Source organism: Bubalus bubalis, chromosome 4 (assembly GCF_019923935.1).
Source record: "Bubalus bubalis isolate 160015118507 breed Murrah chromosome 4, NDDB_SH_1, whole genome shotgun sequence".
NCBI lineage: Eukaryota > Metazoa > Chordata > Mammalia > Artiodactyla > Bovidae > Bubalus > Bubalus bubalis.
In genome coordinates, this window is record NC_059160.1 from 85,947,921 (window position 1) to 85,966,136 (window position 18,216).

Sequence of the window (18,216 nt, forward strand, 5' to 3'; positions counted from 1 at the left end):
CAGAGTCGGACACGACTGAAGCGACTTAGCAGCAGCAGCAGCAGCAACTATTTACATAACATTTGCATTGTACTGAGTATATAAGTAATCTGAATGATTTACAACACACAAGAGGATGTGTGCAGGTTATATGCAAATACTGTCATCGCTTGGTATCTGTCTGGGATTGGCTCTAGGATTTTGGTATCCTCAGGGGTTCCTGGAACCAGTCCCCCATGAATACCAAGGGATAGTTGTATTTTAATTATTATAATATGAAGATAAATTAATTTGTCAACATTTTTTGAGATATCGCTGTGTGCTGAACATTATGCCAAACATAGGGAATTCTGAGGACACGGTTTAGTCTAACTTCAGAGAGCTGAAATTCTAGACAGAACTGCAAGGGTGGGAATACCGGAAGCTGCTTACATACTTTATTCATCCCATTATTTTTTATTCTCTCCATTACTATTCATGCCTCAGCTAGGCACTAAAATACAACATTAAGTATACATGACCAAGATATGTTTTGCCTTTCTCAAGTCTGGAAATACAATGAGAGATATAGATGATTCTTATTAAATGGCATCAAATGCACAGGACACTGAAAGCCCACCTACACCAGTGTAGGAGACCATAGAAGGCTTTGGATAGAAAGTGAATCCAAACTGAGATCTATAGAATGAGGAAAAAATAGCTGAGGCTTTCATAAGCCATAAACATGAGTTTGGATTTACCCTCAAAGCAGTGGAAAGTCACTTTACTGCCAAATACTTTTTTCTATAATTTTCACTGTACAGTTGACCCATGAACAACACAGGTATCAACTGGGAGGATCTGCTAACAAGTGGATATTTGTCACAGTAAACACTGTGGTGCTGTTCCATCCCTGGTTGGTTGAAGCCACAGGTATGGAACTGCAGGTATGGGGTTCAAATGTAAAGTTACATGCGTATTTTTGACTACAAGGAGAGTGGGCACCCAAACTCCCATGTTGTTCAAGGGTGAACTGTATTTAATTTGTATTTATTAATGTAGCTTTCAGCCTCCCTGGTGGCTCAGATGGTAAAGAATCTGTCTCCAATGCAGGAGACCCAGGTTCAATCCCTGAGAACCCACTCCAGTATTCTAGCCTGGTGAATCCCATGGACAGAGGTGTCTGGTGGGTTACAGTTCATGGGGTCACAAAAAATCGGACATGACTGACTGACTTTCACTTCACTTCTATGTAGCTTATAATAGTATGCTGCAGTATGTTTGATTTTGTTCAAATTTGGAGGGTTATTTTGCTATATCCGTTATAATAAAAAATCTTTGTCATTTATACATAAAGTCAATAATTTTTATCTGTGTCGATACATAGATCTTTATCTAGAGAAATCTATATGTAGATATAGACAAAATTGGCTTCCAATTTAGAGATTGCTTTATGTTAACTTAATATTCAGAATTAGTTTACTCATGTAAAAAAAATGCCAGAAATATCCCCACTTTACAGATGTGAAACCTGAAGCACAAAGGGGCAAATTGAACGGTTCAAAGTCATGCAGCTAGTAAGGGGCAGGAATGGGACTTTCTCCCGGGAGCCAGTTCTCTCACCACTGTTGCCTCAGCAGAATGCAACAGATACTGACTGATGCAGTTTTTCTGTGTGGCAAAGGAAACCTAGAGTAGTTTGAATCTGATTTTATATAAAATCTGTCTCTGCAGTCCCTCCATCTTTACTAAAGGACAGTAGAGCTATACTGAAATGATTGAAATTGGTTAATAAAAAATTCTATAAGATAGTAATAGTTTGAAATGTAGTAGTTAGCATAATTTCATGTTATTATCGTATTAGATTATCTTTTCCTGGGTGACCTATACATATACCAGTACACTCTTAGGAGATATATTTTACTTGTAGGTACCATTCAGCAAAACTAATTTCCAGCTCAACTTGTAGACTGTTCTTTGTTAACATCTTTACATTGCATTCAAAGATGTGAACTCAACTTTTAAGCTATTTATATGTATATGGGTTGAATTTATATATATATGGGTTGTATTTATATATATATATATATATATATGGGTTGTACTAGGACATCTGTTGTTTGCTTTAAAGTTGATAGATTGCAAATAAAAGACCACGAATCCTTCTGCCTCAGTTGACACAAAGAGTAAGTATTACTGCTGGGCCACCAGAGCTTTTACTCACCCCGTATCTGCTTTGAGTAACCACGTTCAGGTTTGGCAGGTTGGTCATTTGTTGTCGGTCTGCCTGAATTGTCATGTTAACAATCTCTTCCTCTCCCTGGTCAATTTAGGCAGCCAGCTGTAGGGGGCACAAGCTCAACTCCTAGAGCACAAAAGGCCATTGTGAATCATCCCAGTGCTGCCCTTATGGCTCTAAGGAGAGGATCAAGAAATCTTGTCTTTCGAGATTTTACAGTAAGTCAGCCTTGGAGCCTTAACTATGAAGGTGTGAACACTGTATGATTTAGATCTTTATTCTTTTTCTTTTCTTTTCCTTATTAAGGATGAAAAAGAGGGACCAATAACTAAACACATCCGACTAACAGCTGCCTTAATATTAAAAAACATTGGTAAATATTCAGAATGTGGTCGCAGGTGAGTAATCTGTTTTCTGTAGTTAGAGTGAATTTATATTTTACTGTTACCTGTAAGTTAATAAGGTTAAATATCTGCATTGTATTCACTGTTTTTCTCATCAATTTTTGGATATGTCCAAAAGCTTATGTCAAAGTAGACCATCATAGATTCTTAAAAGCCACAAAAGTGGAAGTTGAAACAACCAGAAGGTGTTCTTGAACTTACTTAAGTTAAATTTCTCGTTCGTCATAGCATTTAGAGGAAAAAGTAGGTCTACCAAAGAAAACTTGGGAGTTTACTAGGAGGAAAAAGGAATTGGTTACTTGAATCATGTGGAATTAGATTGGAATTCAGTTTGATAATTGCCGTTTTAATGAAACCATCAAAGTAATAGATATGCTAAGATTCTTAGACTTATGAGAAAACTTAGGATTTTATAAATCTATGGAAACTGGAAACAACTCTAACTCTTGAGAAAGCAAATGTAGATTTGTCTCCTTTGAACCTTGAAAATAATTTTTTAGTATTCTTCCTCCATCTTCAGCTGACTCAACTTGGGCTCGTTAGTTGGGAAGTTATGCTTTAATGCATCTTGCCTTCCAGACAGTGCTTTTCTCTCCTACTTTTTCTCTTCTCACATGCTGTTAATTGAATCTACCTTGGTTCTCCTCCTCCTATTTTACCTTGTGTTGGATCTTAATAACATTTCTTGTAGTTACATTCCAACTGGACTTTATGAACATAAAAACAGAGGCATCAATTACAAAAAAGCAATTACTTTAACTATATCAAACTTCAAAACTTAGGTAAATTTAAAGTGAATAAAACTTAAGTTTAAAAAAAGTGTTTGCAATAACAAAAGTTAATATATTTCATGAATCAAGTATTCCCACAGAGGAATAAGAAAAATTCTTAACATTCAAATTAAAAATAAAGTTTTTTCAGAGAAAGAAATAAGAAGGTTTTGTCACTAGCATCTCCCAATTGCATTTATAGTATCATTTCTTTCTTCCTTTCTCACTATATTTCTCTTCCTACCCCTTCTTTTGCTGCATATCAATTTTAGCCAAATTAAACCACATGCAGATCCAATCACCCTAAATGTCTTTCATGTCACATTTTTGTATCTTGCCTGGGTTGCAGCCCATTGAGCATCTGCAAGCCTTCCCTAATCCAGCTCAGATGCTGGCATCTGTGCTGCCTTTCCTGTGCTGTATTCCTTTTCCTCATTGAGTCTGTGTTTACAACATTTCTGTTTTATAACATTTCATCTTACTGTTTTATAAGTAGTTTTTCATATGGCTTTCCACCCTACTGTGTCTCTCAGATCTAATCTCTTGAATCTATTTGTCACTTCCACTGTATAATCATAAGGGATTTGATTTAGGCCACACCTGAATGGCCTAGTGGTTTTCTGTACTTTATTCAATTTAAGTGTGCATGTTGCAATACGAAGTTCATGATCTGAGCCACAGTCGGTTCCAGGTCTTGTTTTTTCTGACTGTATAGAGCTTCTCCATCTCCAATATTGACCACCTGGTGATGTCCATATGTAGAGTCATCTCTCGTGTTGTTGGAAGAGGGTGTTTATTACGACCAGTGGTGCATTCTCTTGGCAAAACTCTGTTGGTCTTGGCCCTGCTTCATTTTGTACTCCAAGGCCAAACTTTCCTATTAACTCCAGGTTATCTCTTAACTTCCTACTTTTGCATTCCAGTCCCCTGTGATAAAGTGGACATCTTTGGTGTTAGTTCTAGGTCTTTTAGGTCTTCCTAGAACTGTTCAACTTCATCTTTGGCATTAGTAGTTGGGGCATAGGCTTGGATTACTGTGATGTTGAATGGATTGCCTGGGAAAGGAACTGAGATCATCCTGTCATTTTTGAGACTGCACCCAAGTACTACAGTTTGGACTCTTATTGATCATGGTAATTAATAGTAATTATGGAGTAATTAAGAAATTACTCCATTTCTTCTAAGGGATTCTTGCCCACAGTAGAAGATATAATGGTCATCTGAATTAAATTCTCCCATTCCCATCCGTTTTAGTTCACTGATGGCTAAAATGTCGATGTTCACTCTTGCCACCACCTCTTGTTTGACCACATCCAATTTATCTTGATTCATGGACCTAACATTCCAGGTTCCTAATAATGTTTCTTTACAGCATTGGACTTGACTTTCACCACCAGAAACATCCACAACTGGTCATTGTTTTTGCTTTGGCTCAGCCTCTTTTCTAAAGCTATTTCTCTACTCTTACCCAGTAGCATATTGGACGCCTACTGACTTGAGGGGCTCATCTCTAGTTTCATATCTCTTTGCCTTTTCATATTGTTAATGGGGTTCTCAAGGCAAGAATACTGAAGAACTTTGTTATTCCCTTCTCCAGTAGACCACATTTTGTCAGAACTCTCCACATGACCCAACCGTCTAGGGTGGCCTTACACAGCATGGTGGATAAGAGTCATTAAGTTACATAAGGCATCCATGTGATCATTTTGGTTAGTTTTCTGTGATGTGGTTTTCATTCTGGAGGCCATAGGATTGTGATTCTTGCTTCTTCTGTTATGGAGGCAGTGACCAAAACCATCCCAAAGAAAAAGAAATACAAGAAAGCAAAATGGTTGAGGAGGCCCTGCAGTTAGCTGAGAAAAGAAAAGAAGTGAAAGGCAAGGAGAAAGACAAAGATATGCCCAACTGAATGCAGAGTTTCAAAGAATAATAGGGAGAGATAAGAAAGCCTTCTTAAGTGAACAGTGCAAAGAAATAGAGGAAGACAACAGAATGGGAACAACTAGAGATCTCTTCTAAAAGAGAGATACCAAGGGAATATTTCATGCAAAGATGGGCTCGATAAAGGACAGAAATGGTATGGACCTAACAGAAGCAGAAGATACTAAGAAGAGGTGGCAAGAGTACACAGAACTATATAAAAAGGACCTTAATGACTTGGATAACCACTATGGTGGGGTCACTCACCTAGCGCCAGACATCCTGGAGTGTGAAGTCAACTGGACCTTAGGAAGCATTGCTATGAACAAAGCTAGTGGAAGTGATTGAATTCCACCGAAACTATTTTAAATCCTAAAAGATGATGCTGTTAATGTGCTGCACTCAGTATGCCAGCAAATTTGGAAAACTCAGCAGTGGCCACAGGACTGGAGGAGGTCAGTTTTCATTCCAATCCCAAAGAAAGGCAATGCCAAAGAATGCTCAAACTACCATACAATTGTGCTCATTTCACATGCTAGCAAGATATTGCTCAAAATCCTTCAAGCAAGGCTTCAGCAGTACGTGAACCAAGAATTTCCAGATGTACAAGCTGGATTTAGAAAAGGCAGAGGAACCAGAGATCAAATGCCAGTATCGACTGGATCATAGAAAAAACTAGAGAATTCCAGAAAAACATATACTTTACTTCACTAACTATGTTAAAGCCTTTGACCATCTGGGTCACAACAAACTGTGGAAAATTCTTGAAAAAAATGGGAATACTAGATCACCTTTCCTGCATCCCAAGAAACCTGTATGCAGGTCAAGAAGTACCAGTAGAACCAGACATGAAACAATGGACTGGTTTCAAATTGGGAAAGGACTATGTCACAGCTATAGATTGTCACTCTGCTTATTTAACTTAAAAGCAGAGTACATTACGTGAAATGCCAGACTGGATGAATTACAAGCTGGAATCAAGATTGCCAATAGAAGTATCAACAGCCTCAGATATGTAGATGATACCAGTCTTATGGCAGAAAGCAAAGAAGAACTAAAGAGCCTCTTGATGAAGGTGAAAGAGGAGAGTGAAGAAGCTCACTTAAAACTCAACATTCAAAAAACTAAGATCATGGCATCTGGTCCCATCATTCATGGCAAGTAGATGGGGTAAGAAATGAAAACAATGACAGACTTTATGGTGTTGGGCTCCAAAATCACTGCCGATGGTGACTGCAGCCATGAAATTAAAAGACACTCGCTCCTGGAAAGAAAGGGACAAACCTAGACAGCATATTAAAAAGCAAAGATATCACTTTACCGATGAAGCTATGGTCTTTTCAGTAATCAGGTAGGGATGTGAGAGTTGGACCATAAAGAAGGCTGATCACTGAAGAACTGATACTTTTGAACTGTGGCGCTGGAGAAGGCTCTTGAGAGTCCCTTGAACAGCAAGGAGATCAAACCAGTTAATCCTAAAGGAAATCAACCCTGAATATTCATTGGAAGAACTGATGCTGAAGCTAATGTTCCAGTGGTTTGGCAGTCAGATGCAAGGAACCAAATCATTGGAAAAGACCCTGATGCTGGGAAAGACTGAAGGCAGGAGGAGAAGAGTGTGGCAAAAGATGAGATGGTTGGATGGCATCACCAACTCAATGGACATGAGTTTGAGCAAACTCCAGGAAATGGTAAAGAAAAGGGAAGCCTGACTTACTGCAGTCTATTGAGTCACAAAGAATCAGACACAACTTAGCGACTGAACAACAATGTCCCCCTTATTGACCTAACTGCAGATTTTCTCTGAGTAATCTTTGTAGCCTGCACCTACAATACAGTGCCCAATACAGTAAGAGACCATTCCTACTTCCTCCTCATTCTCTAAGACTCAGCTCAGGTCATCTCTTCTTTCCCTGAATTTCCCTCACTATCCACCCTTGACTTAAGGTGCCTCCTCCAGACTGCATGTTATTATTTACATGAGATCTGTGAAAGCAGGAGCTGAACATTTATTTTGGTTTTTGTGTTCTTAGTACCTAGCATAATGTTGGGAATATAATAGTGATTCAATAAATATTTTATTGATAGTTTTTCATAGAGTTCTGATCTGGAATTTGTGTGGACAATTGAAATTCTAAAAATAAATTTAAAACTTTTTCCTCACATTCAAGTTGCACATTCTTAGGTTTACAGCAAAGCCACTTTGGCTACATTTCATTATTGAACCAAAAGTTTTCATTTTACTGTTTTTGTTTTGTTGTTGATTTTGTTATTTTATTTAACTCTAAACCTTCCAGATGTCTTTTGGCATCTTCATTTGCTATGATCCTAGAATAGTAGAAGCAAAAGAATTAAAGAAATCGATTAAATTCTTTCCATTCACCTTCCCAGTCTGGATTGAAACCTCCATATAGAATGTCTGTTGAATATCTCCAGGGATGAGAAGTTTTGGTAGAGCAGGCAGGCAGATTCTTTACCATATACAGGGAAGTCCCTGGAATACTGACAGAATCTGGCAAAACCCATCGATGTAAGGAAGAGAATATAAGAAATCAGAAGATAATTCTCTGTTGATATATGGAATCTGTGGTGGAATATGTTACAGGGTGTGATTTTTTTTTTTTTTTAACTAAAGCAAATTATATTTGCAATAAGAAAATCACAGGTCAACAGAAAGATACATGGAAATTTACTTTCATTTAATAGTACAGTATACTGAAGAGTATGAAATGTTCACATTTTTTAAAATTTGGAAAGTTCAGAATCTGGTTGTTTGAATAATGTAAACTGTTGAAACACAGTTTATCTCCTTTCTGATTAAACTTGAGCTTTGGAGAATTGCAATATATTTCTCTTCTTTTTGATGTATTTATCTTTTATCTGTGTAATACATGTTGCTGGTGGTGTTCAGTCGCTAAGTCATTCTGATTCTTTGTGACCCCATGAATTGCAGCATGCCAGGCTCCTCTGTCCCCTACTATCTCCTGGAGTTTGCTCAAATTTATGTCTGTTGAGTTGGTGATGCTATCTAACCATCTCATTTAAAAATAAAATGATTTTTCTTCACTAATCATGAATGATATGAAAAAAAAATGAACAGTTCTGTTTACAGTAAATCAGAAGAATAAAATATTTAATCATATTAACCAAGGAGGTAAAGACTTATACCATGAGAACTTTACATTGCTGAAAGAAATTAAAGAAGATGTATAGAAATGGTAAGACATCCTTTGTTCATCACTTGGAAGGCTTAATATTGGTAAAATGTCAATAATACTCAAAGCAATCTACAGATTCAGTGCAACCCATATCAAAATTTCAATATTTTTTGTAGAGATAGAAAAATTTGTTCAAAAATTCATATGGAATCTCAAGGAACCTTGAATTGCAAAACTATCTTGAAAAAGAGGAACAAAGTTAGAGGACTCACACTTCCTGATTTCAGATTTTTCTGCAAAGCTACAGTGATCAAAAGCATACACTGTCCTTAGTGACATAAAGACAGACACGCTAACCAATGGGCCACACTGGAGAGGCCAGACGTAAGTCCTTGCTTATATGGCCAAATGATTTTCTATAAGGATGCCAGTTCTCTATTCAATGAGAAAAAGATAGTCGTTTCAACAAATGGAGTTGGAAAAACTGGAAATGTACATGAAAAAGAATGAAGCTTAACCCTTATCTAAACACTATATGCAAAAATTAACCCAAAATGCATCAAAGAGACAAAACTATAAAACTCTTAGAAAAAACCTCATGATGTTGGATTTGGCAGTTATTCTTGGATATGGCAGTAAAGGCATGGGAAACAGAAGAAAAAATAATTTGAATCTTATCAAAATTAGAAAAATTGTGTGTCAGTATTAACAGAATAAACAGTCAACAGGATGATAGAGAAGAATTACAAACCAAATATAAGGGGGTGAATATTTCAGACTATATAAAGAACTCCTAAGATTCAACAACAAAAGCAAGCAAACCAGATCAGAAATGGGCAAAGGACTTGAATAGAAATTTCTGTGAAGAAGATAAATAAATGGCCAATAAGCACATAAAAAGATGCTCAACATTACTAATCATTCAGTTCAGTTCAGTCGCTCAGTCATGTCCGACTCTTTGCGACTCCATGAATCGCAGCACACCAGGCCTCCCTGTCCATCACCAACTTCCGGAGTTGACTCAAACTCATGTCCATCAAGTTGATGATGCCATCCAGCCGTCTCATCCTCTGTCGTCCCCTTCTCCTCCTGCCCCCAATCCCTCCCAGCATCAGGGTCTTTTCCAATGAGTCAGCTCTTCGCATGAGGTAGCCAAAGTATTGCAGTTTCAGCTTTAGCATCAGTCCTTCCAATGAACACCCAGGACTTAGCTCCTTTAGAATGGACTGGTTGGATCTCCTTGCAGTCCAAGGGACTCGCAAGAGTCTTCTCCAACACCACAGTTCAAAAGCATCAATTCTTCGGCACTCAGCTTTCTTCACAGTCCAACTCTCACATCCATACATGACCACTGGAAAAACCATAGCCTTGACTAGATGGACCTTTGTTGGCAAAGTAATGTCTCTGCTTTTGAATATACTATCTAGGTTGGTCATAACTTTCCTTCCAAGGAGTAAGCGTCTTTTAATTTCATGGCTGCAGTCACCATCTGCAGTGATTTTGGAGCCCCAAAAAATAAAGTCTGACACTTGTTTCCACTGTTTCCCCATCTATTTCCCATGAAATGATGGGACCAGATGCCATGATCTTAGTTTTCTGAATGTTGAGCTTTAGGCCAACTTTTTCACTCTCCTCTTTCACTTTCATCAAGAGGCTTTTGAGTTCCTCTTCACTTTCTGCCATAAGGGTGGTGTCATCTGCATATCTGAGGTTACTGAGATTTCTCCCAGCAATCTTAATTCCAGCTTGTGCTTCTTCCAGCCCAGCGTTTCTCATGATGTACTCTGTATATAAGTTAAATAAGCAGGGTGACAATATACAGCCTTGACGTACTCCTTTTCCTATTTGGAACCAGTCTGTTGTTCCATGTCCAGTTCTAACTGTTGCTTCCTGACCTACATATAGGTTTCTCAAGAGGCAGGTCAGGTGGTCTGGTATTCCCATCTCTTTCAGAATTTTCCACAGTTTATTGTGATCCACACAGTGAAAGGCTTTGGCATAGTCAATAAAGCAGAAATAGATGTTTTTCTGAAACTCTCTTGCTTTTTTGATGATCCAGCGGATGTTGGTAATTTGATCTCAGGTTCCTCTGCCTTTTCTAAAACCACCTTGAACATCTGGAAGTTCACAGTTCATGTATTGCTGAAGCCTGGCTTGGAGAATTTTGAGCATTACTTTACTAGCGTGTAAAGATGCTCAACATTACTAATCATTCAGTTCAGTTATTAGGAAAATGCAAATCAAAACCACAATAAGATACCACTTCATACCTATTAGGATGGCTTTTATTAAAAACAAACAAAAAAAACTGAAAACACGTGTTGGCAAGGATGTGGAAAAATTGGAACCTTTCTGCATTGCTCATGGAAATATAAAATGATACGGCCACTGTGGAAAGCAATATGTCTTTTCCTCAAAAAATTAAACATTTCAGGACTGCCCTGGTGGCGAACCTGTATAGGAATCCACCTGCCCATGCAGGGGCCACAGGTTTGATCCCTGGTCTGTGAAGATTCCACATACCATGGAGCAACTAAGCTCATTCACCACAACTACTGAGCCCATGTTCTGGAGCCCACGAGCTGCTACTACTGAGCCCGTGCGCCACAACTTTCTGAAGCCTACACACTCTCGGGCCCGTGAGCCACAACTAATGAGCCCCTTGTGCTGCAGCTACTGAAGCCCATTCGCCTGGAGCCTGTGCTCTGCAACAGGAGAAGCAACAAGAAGCCCGTGCACTGCAACTAGAGAGCAGCCACTGCTCACTGCAACTAGAGAAAATCTGTGCAGCAGAAGGCCAGCACACCCTAAAGTGAAAAAATAAAAATAGGTTAAAAAATTAAACCTTTTATCCAGCATTTCACTTCTGGGTATATACACAAAATAACTTAAAGCAGGGGATTGAACAGATAGATTCCTTCACCATTTTCATAGCAACATTATTTATGATAGCCAGAAAGTAGAAGCATTCCCACATGTCCATCAGTAGATGAGCGGATAACTAAAACGTGTGTGCACACAATGGAGTGTTGGAGTGTTATTCGGCCTTCATAAAGAGTGCAGCTCTGACGTATGCTACAGCATGAGTAAACCCTGAAGACATCGTGTTATGTGAAATAAGCCAGACACAAAATGACAATTTTTGTTTGCTTCCACTCATGTACGGTAACTGGAAGAATCAAATAGAAGGTAGAACAGCAACAGCCCTCAGCAAGGCTTGGGGAGGGAGGCAGTGGGGAATTCTTACTGGTTGTGGGAAGATGAAGACTTTCTGGAGATGGATGGTGGTAATGGTTGCTCAAGTGTGTGTGCTTATTGCCACTGAACTGAACACTTAAAAATGACTACAATAGTAAACTTCATATTGTGTGTATTTTACCACAATTTAGAACTGAAAACAACAAAGGAAGGACTTAGGGAGAATGCAGAGTGGCTGCTAATGAGTATTAGGTTTCTTTTTTGGGGTGATGAAAATATTCTAAAATTGATGGTGATGGTTGCCCAATCCTGGTAATATACTGAATGCCACTGAATTATATACTTCAAACAGGTGAATTGTGTGGTGTATGAAATATATCTCAATAAAGCTGTTACTTATACAAGACTATATATTAATACTCCCATATCTCACCCTTCATACCCACCTCCAAGAGACAGCTTTCAACAAGTTGAGTTTATTTTTCTGGCTCTTTGCCTCCATGTTTCTAAGTAGCATGTTTATATTACTGTTCCTTAACTGACCTATTTTTCACTTTACCTGTTGACCCTCTTTGTATGGAACCCTATTAAACCTCCCCTCTTCACGCCTTTTTCTTTCCTCATGATTGTTACATCTTATATCAGTATTGTTTTATTGTTTGATGCTGAGCCATGTGCTACTGTTTTACATTTCTTTTTTCTTTCTTTTTCTGGGGTTAATGATTGTCTTGCTTCCTGATTAGCTTTACATAGGCCTAATGCTGATTTTTTCATATATTTCAATCAGTATGTTTCAAGCCTGTGTATAAGCTACCTAAAAACTTAGCAGAGTTGTAAACCTCTGTCAGTTCTGCATTTTTTCCGTTTGGAAACTGGCCTCGGCAGTCGAGAGCTTGCTTTGTTGGCCTGGACAACAGCTGTCCTTGGGAATTCCTTCTTTGTTGAACCTTTTTTTTTTTTTTTTAAATATTTACTAATCTTTCTATATTCACATGCTCAGGGTGAATTCACCCCTAAGCCCTGAAACAAAAACAAAAATATATTACTTAGATGTTTTATAATTTTGGTATCCGAAATAAAGACAAATAGAAAACTATGTCAAAACATTAAAAAGTTGCAAATTTTCATTAAAAGTATTTACATTTGTATTCTAATGCCAGATTTACAGATAATTCTTTTAAATAGAATACTCTGAAATATGAAAATAATAAAAAAATATTGTTAAATATCCACAACATATTCATTGATGAAATTCCAGTTGTTAGTTACTGTTCCAAGTTTAGATGTTTATGAATGGCCAAGACCGCTTACAGTTCCTTGGTACTTTTTTAACCTTTATTGTTCGTTCCTTAATAGCATATAACTCTGTAAACCTTTTAAATGGCCACTGATCACTGCCAGGAATCATTTAAACATAAACAGGATTCTTCTGTAACTAGCAGGATCGACCTATTAAATGCAATCAATGTTATCAGTCGCTAAAAATTAAGTGTTTTTGCAAACGTCTTGTTTATGTTACAATATATAAAAAACATTACATGTATATTTCTTAAAAATTTTGATTGGAGAGAAAAGGATAATTTCTTGGTTAACTTTTCTCTTTCCATTTAAAGGAGTGTTTTATGTGTACTTCAGCAATGGGTTAGAAGGTCATGGCAACACCTTTTTGAACCAGGAAGAATCATTTTGTAATTACCTTGGCATCCGTACTCTGTTCTATCTAGTAAAGTTTTACATTATCTTTTTCCCCATACTTTTAAATTTTTTAACAGTGTATTTTTGAAGGTAATTCTCTTCATAAGTATTTTGAGTCAACCACATGAGAAAGTATTAGTTCACCGCAGAGACTGACTAGTGTAAGTTCACTGTCACTCACTTACCCAGGAAGTACCTTGCTCAAATAGCTATTAGTTTTTTTCTATTGTATATTCTGTTGTTTTACATGGTTTGAAATTAAAATTTCTTACATTAACTGTATGGTACAAATTTAATCAGTTCCATGACTTTCTAGTGGGCATCCTTGAAGCCTGCCTGTCACACACTCAGGAGGAAGGTGTACCCATGGGCCCGGGGCCAGGCACGGATGGGAGGGGCAACCTTTGGGTCTCTAGTGGGCTGGGCACTTGGGGATCACAGGCCCGGACTCGAAGATGGCCTTTCCAAGCACGTTTGGACAAATGCGGACTTTTCCCTATGGCTATCTGGCTCTGAAGCCAGGCAAGCCACTTCCACAGGCTGAGGGGGTTGGGTTGGTTGGGGGCTGGTGAGGAGAGGTTTGCTTTCATCATTTTACTTGGCTTTTTATTAAAGTATGGTATAACATGTTGGAGAAAGAACATACAGTTCCAATTTCCACAGATCCCACCGGGTCAGGGTGATGGCCGAGCAGAGGCTCAGAGGCTCCTTTGAATGTTACACAGGATGGAGGTCGCTCCTTTTGCCCCAGGGACTTAAGGAAGGGGGCCTTTCTGACTGAAACACCTGAAACCTTTTTTTCTTGAATCCTACTTACTTCTTTTACTTGATTTACTCCCATGTGGTAAGGCACCTCCTCCATAATTTCAAGGCCCTACATGTATGAAAATATTTTTAGTTTACCCTTACTCCTGATAGTTTGGTTAGATTATAGAAATCTAGATTGAAGAATTGCTTTCCTTTAAAAATTTGAGGACACTGCCTTACCATCTTAGCACGCAGCTTTGCTGTTTGGAAGTCTGGGACTTTCTGGTTCCCATTCCTTTGTATGGGATCTATTTTCTCCCTTGGGAGCTCTTGGGTCTTTTCTTTTTCCCTCCCAATTTCTGATATTTTGAAATTTCATGATGCTGTGTCTTGGTGTGGTTTGTTGCTGTTGTTGAAGTGGGCATTTCATTTCAGTGGGTCCTTTCAGTCAGGAGATTCATGTCCTTCAATAATGGGAAACTCTCAAATGTCTCTTTTTATGATTCCCTGCTCTCCATTGTCTATTCCCATTTCTAGAACTTCTGGCTTTTTTTGGATAATAGACCCTTGTAGAGTGACCCTCTGATTTTCTTTTATTTATTTTTGTCTGTTTAATCTATTTTCTGGAAATTTCCTTGACTTTATCATCAAATCTATTGAATTTATGCTTCACCTCTCATGCTTTAAATTATGAAAGCCCAAGGTGCCAGTTGTTGCTGTTCTGTAGCATTCTGTTCATAGATTGAATACAGTGCTTGCTCATCTCTCTCTGAAGATATTACCAGTATTTTTTATATAATTATTGGGCTTCCCTGTTGGCTCATGGTAAAGAATCTGCCTGCAGTGAAGGAGATGCAGGAGACCCAGGGGTCAGGAATATCCCCTGGAGGAGGAAATGGCTACCCACTCCAATATTCTTACTTGAAAAATTCCATGGACAGAGGAGCCTGTCAGGGTACAGTCCAAAGGGTCAGACTTGACTGAGCCCGCTGATCTGTCTGTCTGTTTTTGGCTTTGATGGGTGTTTGCTGCTGCACAGGCTCTTCTCTAGTTGTGTTAAGCAGGGTCTACTCGCTCTAGTTTCGGTGTGCAGGCTTCTTGTGGTGGCTTCTCGTTGTGGAGCACAGCCTCTATGGCGCATGGGCTTCAGTAGTGGCAGCTCTAGAGCACGTTCTAGAGTTAGATGCATGGGCTTGGTTGCTCTGCAGCGTGTGACGTCTTCCAGATCAGGGATCAAACTCGCATCTCCCACATTGGCAGGTAGATCCTTAGCCACTGTGCCGCTAGGGAAGCCTAAAGATACTGCCAGTGTTTTTTAATTTTCTTTGGCTCCTAGTATGGTTGCTGTTTACTCAGAATCCTCGAATGTTTGGGACTGGGGCTTCGTGCTGTATTTTAAGAATGAAATACCTGCCAGCTTGCGGGAAGCTCTGGGTGCATGATCCCCACGTGCCACTGATGATTGTCATTTGAGGGTGGTCCCTGATGAGCTAGTTTGCTTCCTTGAAACCCCTCAAATACCAGTCTCTATCGAGATTGTTTCTCCAGGGAAGAATCTTTGATTTTCTTGCCCTTAGAAATAAGCAACTTGAGGGAAAGTCTGTGAGGGCCTGCATTCTGGAAACAGAACTGCGGGTGGGGTGGTGAGGAGGTCTCACCAGCTGAAGTATGCTCACTTCCCTTCACACTGCCTGTGTCGCTGTAAGTCCTAAACTTTTGTGATTTAGTTTCTTCAGAAAATAAATTTATTTTATTCATTTTGGGAAGAAAATAAGATAAACTTGTATTCAAACTGGAGTATTTTCCTAAAAGCTGATTTGTGACTTAAATTGTTTTTACTAATCCTACTTAGAAGTTATTTCTTACCTGTTAAGTGCATTAAAATAACACAATGTTTATCTTTTGTTAAACACATCAAAAAGATAAAGGAACTTTTGAAATTTTAAGTTGAAAGAACAGTAAAGGGTGTATTTCATTTTTTATCTAATGAGTGCTTGTTTAATCCTTTAACCTAACCCCCCAAAATAAATGATACTAATTTATATAAAAAATGAAATTGTTACTTTAAAATTATCCTAGTGATTTTAGTCTTTCTAGTTTTATCCATGCAACATAAAAATAAAACAATACATTTTTACATGTGACTATCGGTTTAGAAAATATGACTTTATTAAGTTTTTTAAAGTAAAGCTTTTTGCTTTATCAAAATATTCATTCATTATAAAGGAAATAATTTGATTACACTTAGTAGAGTCTTTTTAAATGGAGTTTGTATGACTTTTTTCCAGAAAATAAAGTTGTAGACATTTTATAGTTCATTTAAAAATTTGTTAACCTAAAGAAAAGTTAAAAGAAGTGTGAAGCTCAGTAAACTATCACAGAGTGAACCACCCACATAACCAGCCATCCACATTACGAAACTGATCAACACTAGTACCGCGGTGCGGAGAAGGCGATGGCACCCACTCCAGTCCTCTTGCCTGGAGAATCCTGTGGACGGAGGAGCCTGGTGGGCTGCAGTCCACGGGGTCTCGAAGAGTCGGACACGACTGAGCGACTTCACTTTAACTTTTCACTTTCATACATTGGAGAAGGAGATGGCAACCCACTCGTGTTCTTGCCTGGAGGATCCCAGGGATGGGATCGCACATAGTCAGACACGACTGAAGCGACTTAGCAGCAGCAGCAGCAGCAGCAGTACCACAGTGTCCCTCTGCGTGTCCCGTACCCCCCTGCCCCGTCTTTACCCCATCGTCATCTGTGGGAACACTGTCCTGATCATAGGTTAACTTCACCTGATTTTGAATTTTATATAAGTAGAATCATTTAATATTTTTTTTTCTTGTGCTAGTTTGCTTTTTCTCTCAGTGTTGGTAGTGAAATTCGCTCATGTTGCTGTGTACGTATAGCAGTATAGAATTCTGTTGTATGAATATACTCAAATTTCTTTTTTCCATTCAATTTGTGATGGGCATATGAGTTGTTTCCAGTTTAAGACTATTAAGAATAATGGTGCCATGAACATTCTGTGAATATTTTCCGGCCATATTTGTACATATTTTTGTTTTTATGAAAGATTGGTGATTCATTGGCTCTTTTGTACATAACGAATGATTCCAAAGAAGTTTTATCGGTTTACACTCCCTTCAGTATTGTATGAGTGAGTTTCAGTTGTTCTACATACTTGCCAACATTTGCTGTTGTAATTTTAATTTTAGCCATTCTTTTGGGTGTGTGGTGTATATACACATATGGGAATTATAAAAGCAAATACCCAAATAGCCAAAAAATGTATGAAAAGATGCCCAACTTGTTAGTCATCAATCTCAGTTTTTTAAAATAATTTTACATCTTTGTTTTGTTTTACTTTGCTTTGCTATGGTAAAAATGACTATAATCCCCATATGTTAAACTCTAGCTTTGAATTTCTTTGTCTATTCCCATAAATTGCTTCCTTACATTGTTTTTCATTCAGAATTCAGAAGTCTTCATCTCCCTTTCTTGTAGTTCTTTTACTCAGGGTTATTTAAATGAAGGCACTAAATCTCTTGAATAGTTCCATACTCATTGATTTTTTTTCTAACATTTAATGTGAAAAATTTCACACGTGAGGCAAAAAATATTACTGTGAGCACTCGTATACCATCACCTAGCTTTTACCACTGACACGTTATTATGTGTACTTTCATCACATACCTGCCCCTCCTTCCATCTCTGGCTGATTGACCCCTTTGCTTTGCAACCCTGGGCATCACTGTCTGTAGACAGTACTCACTTTTCTACTTTCTCTTCTTCACATACACAGTCACGTCAATACTGTGATGTGAGGAGGTATAAAATTTCTTTAAAGTTTATAGATTTTTAAAAACAGCTTCTTTATGGAAAAACGTGGAATTCTGGTGATAGTTAAGCCAAATGTTGGCCTGGTTTTCTTCACTATATATTAAAATAAAAAGAAACTTACCGTACCTACACTTTTCTGTTTTCAAGTCATGTCTTAAAGGCAGCCATTTTTGTTCCTCTCCAGCTGTTTTCTGACGTGATCTGAGTTTTTATTTTATTTTGTCAAGGACACTCACCGCGAGGCCTGTGCCTTGACAGCTGTTACGTGTACAGTGCGTTTGTTG

General features: G+C 38.2%; 1 protein-coding gene across 1 annotated transcript in view; it reads left to right on the forward strand.

The window, feature by feature from the left end:
• The window catches only part of ARID2 (AT-rich interaction domain 2), a 201,980-nt gene that overhangs the window by 181,642 nt on the left and 2,122 nt on the right, over nt 1-18,216 (forward strand). The window contains exons 19-20 of the mRNA XM_006073716.4: nt 2,292-2,415; nt 2,504-2,595. Of these exons, the coding sequence (XP_006073778.1) occupies nt 2,292-2,415; nt 2,504-2,595 (216 nt within the window). The remainder of the gene's footprint in view (nt 1-2,291; nt 2,416-2,503; nt 2,596-18,216) is intronic.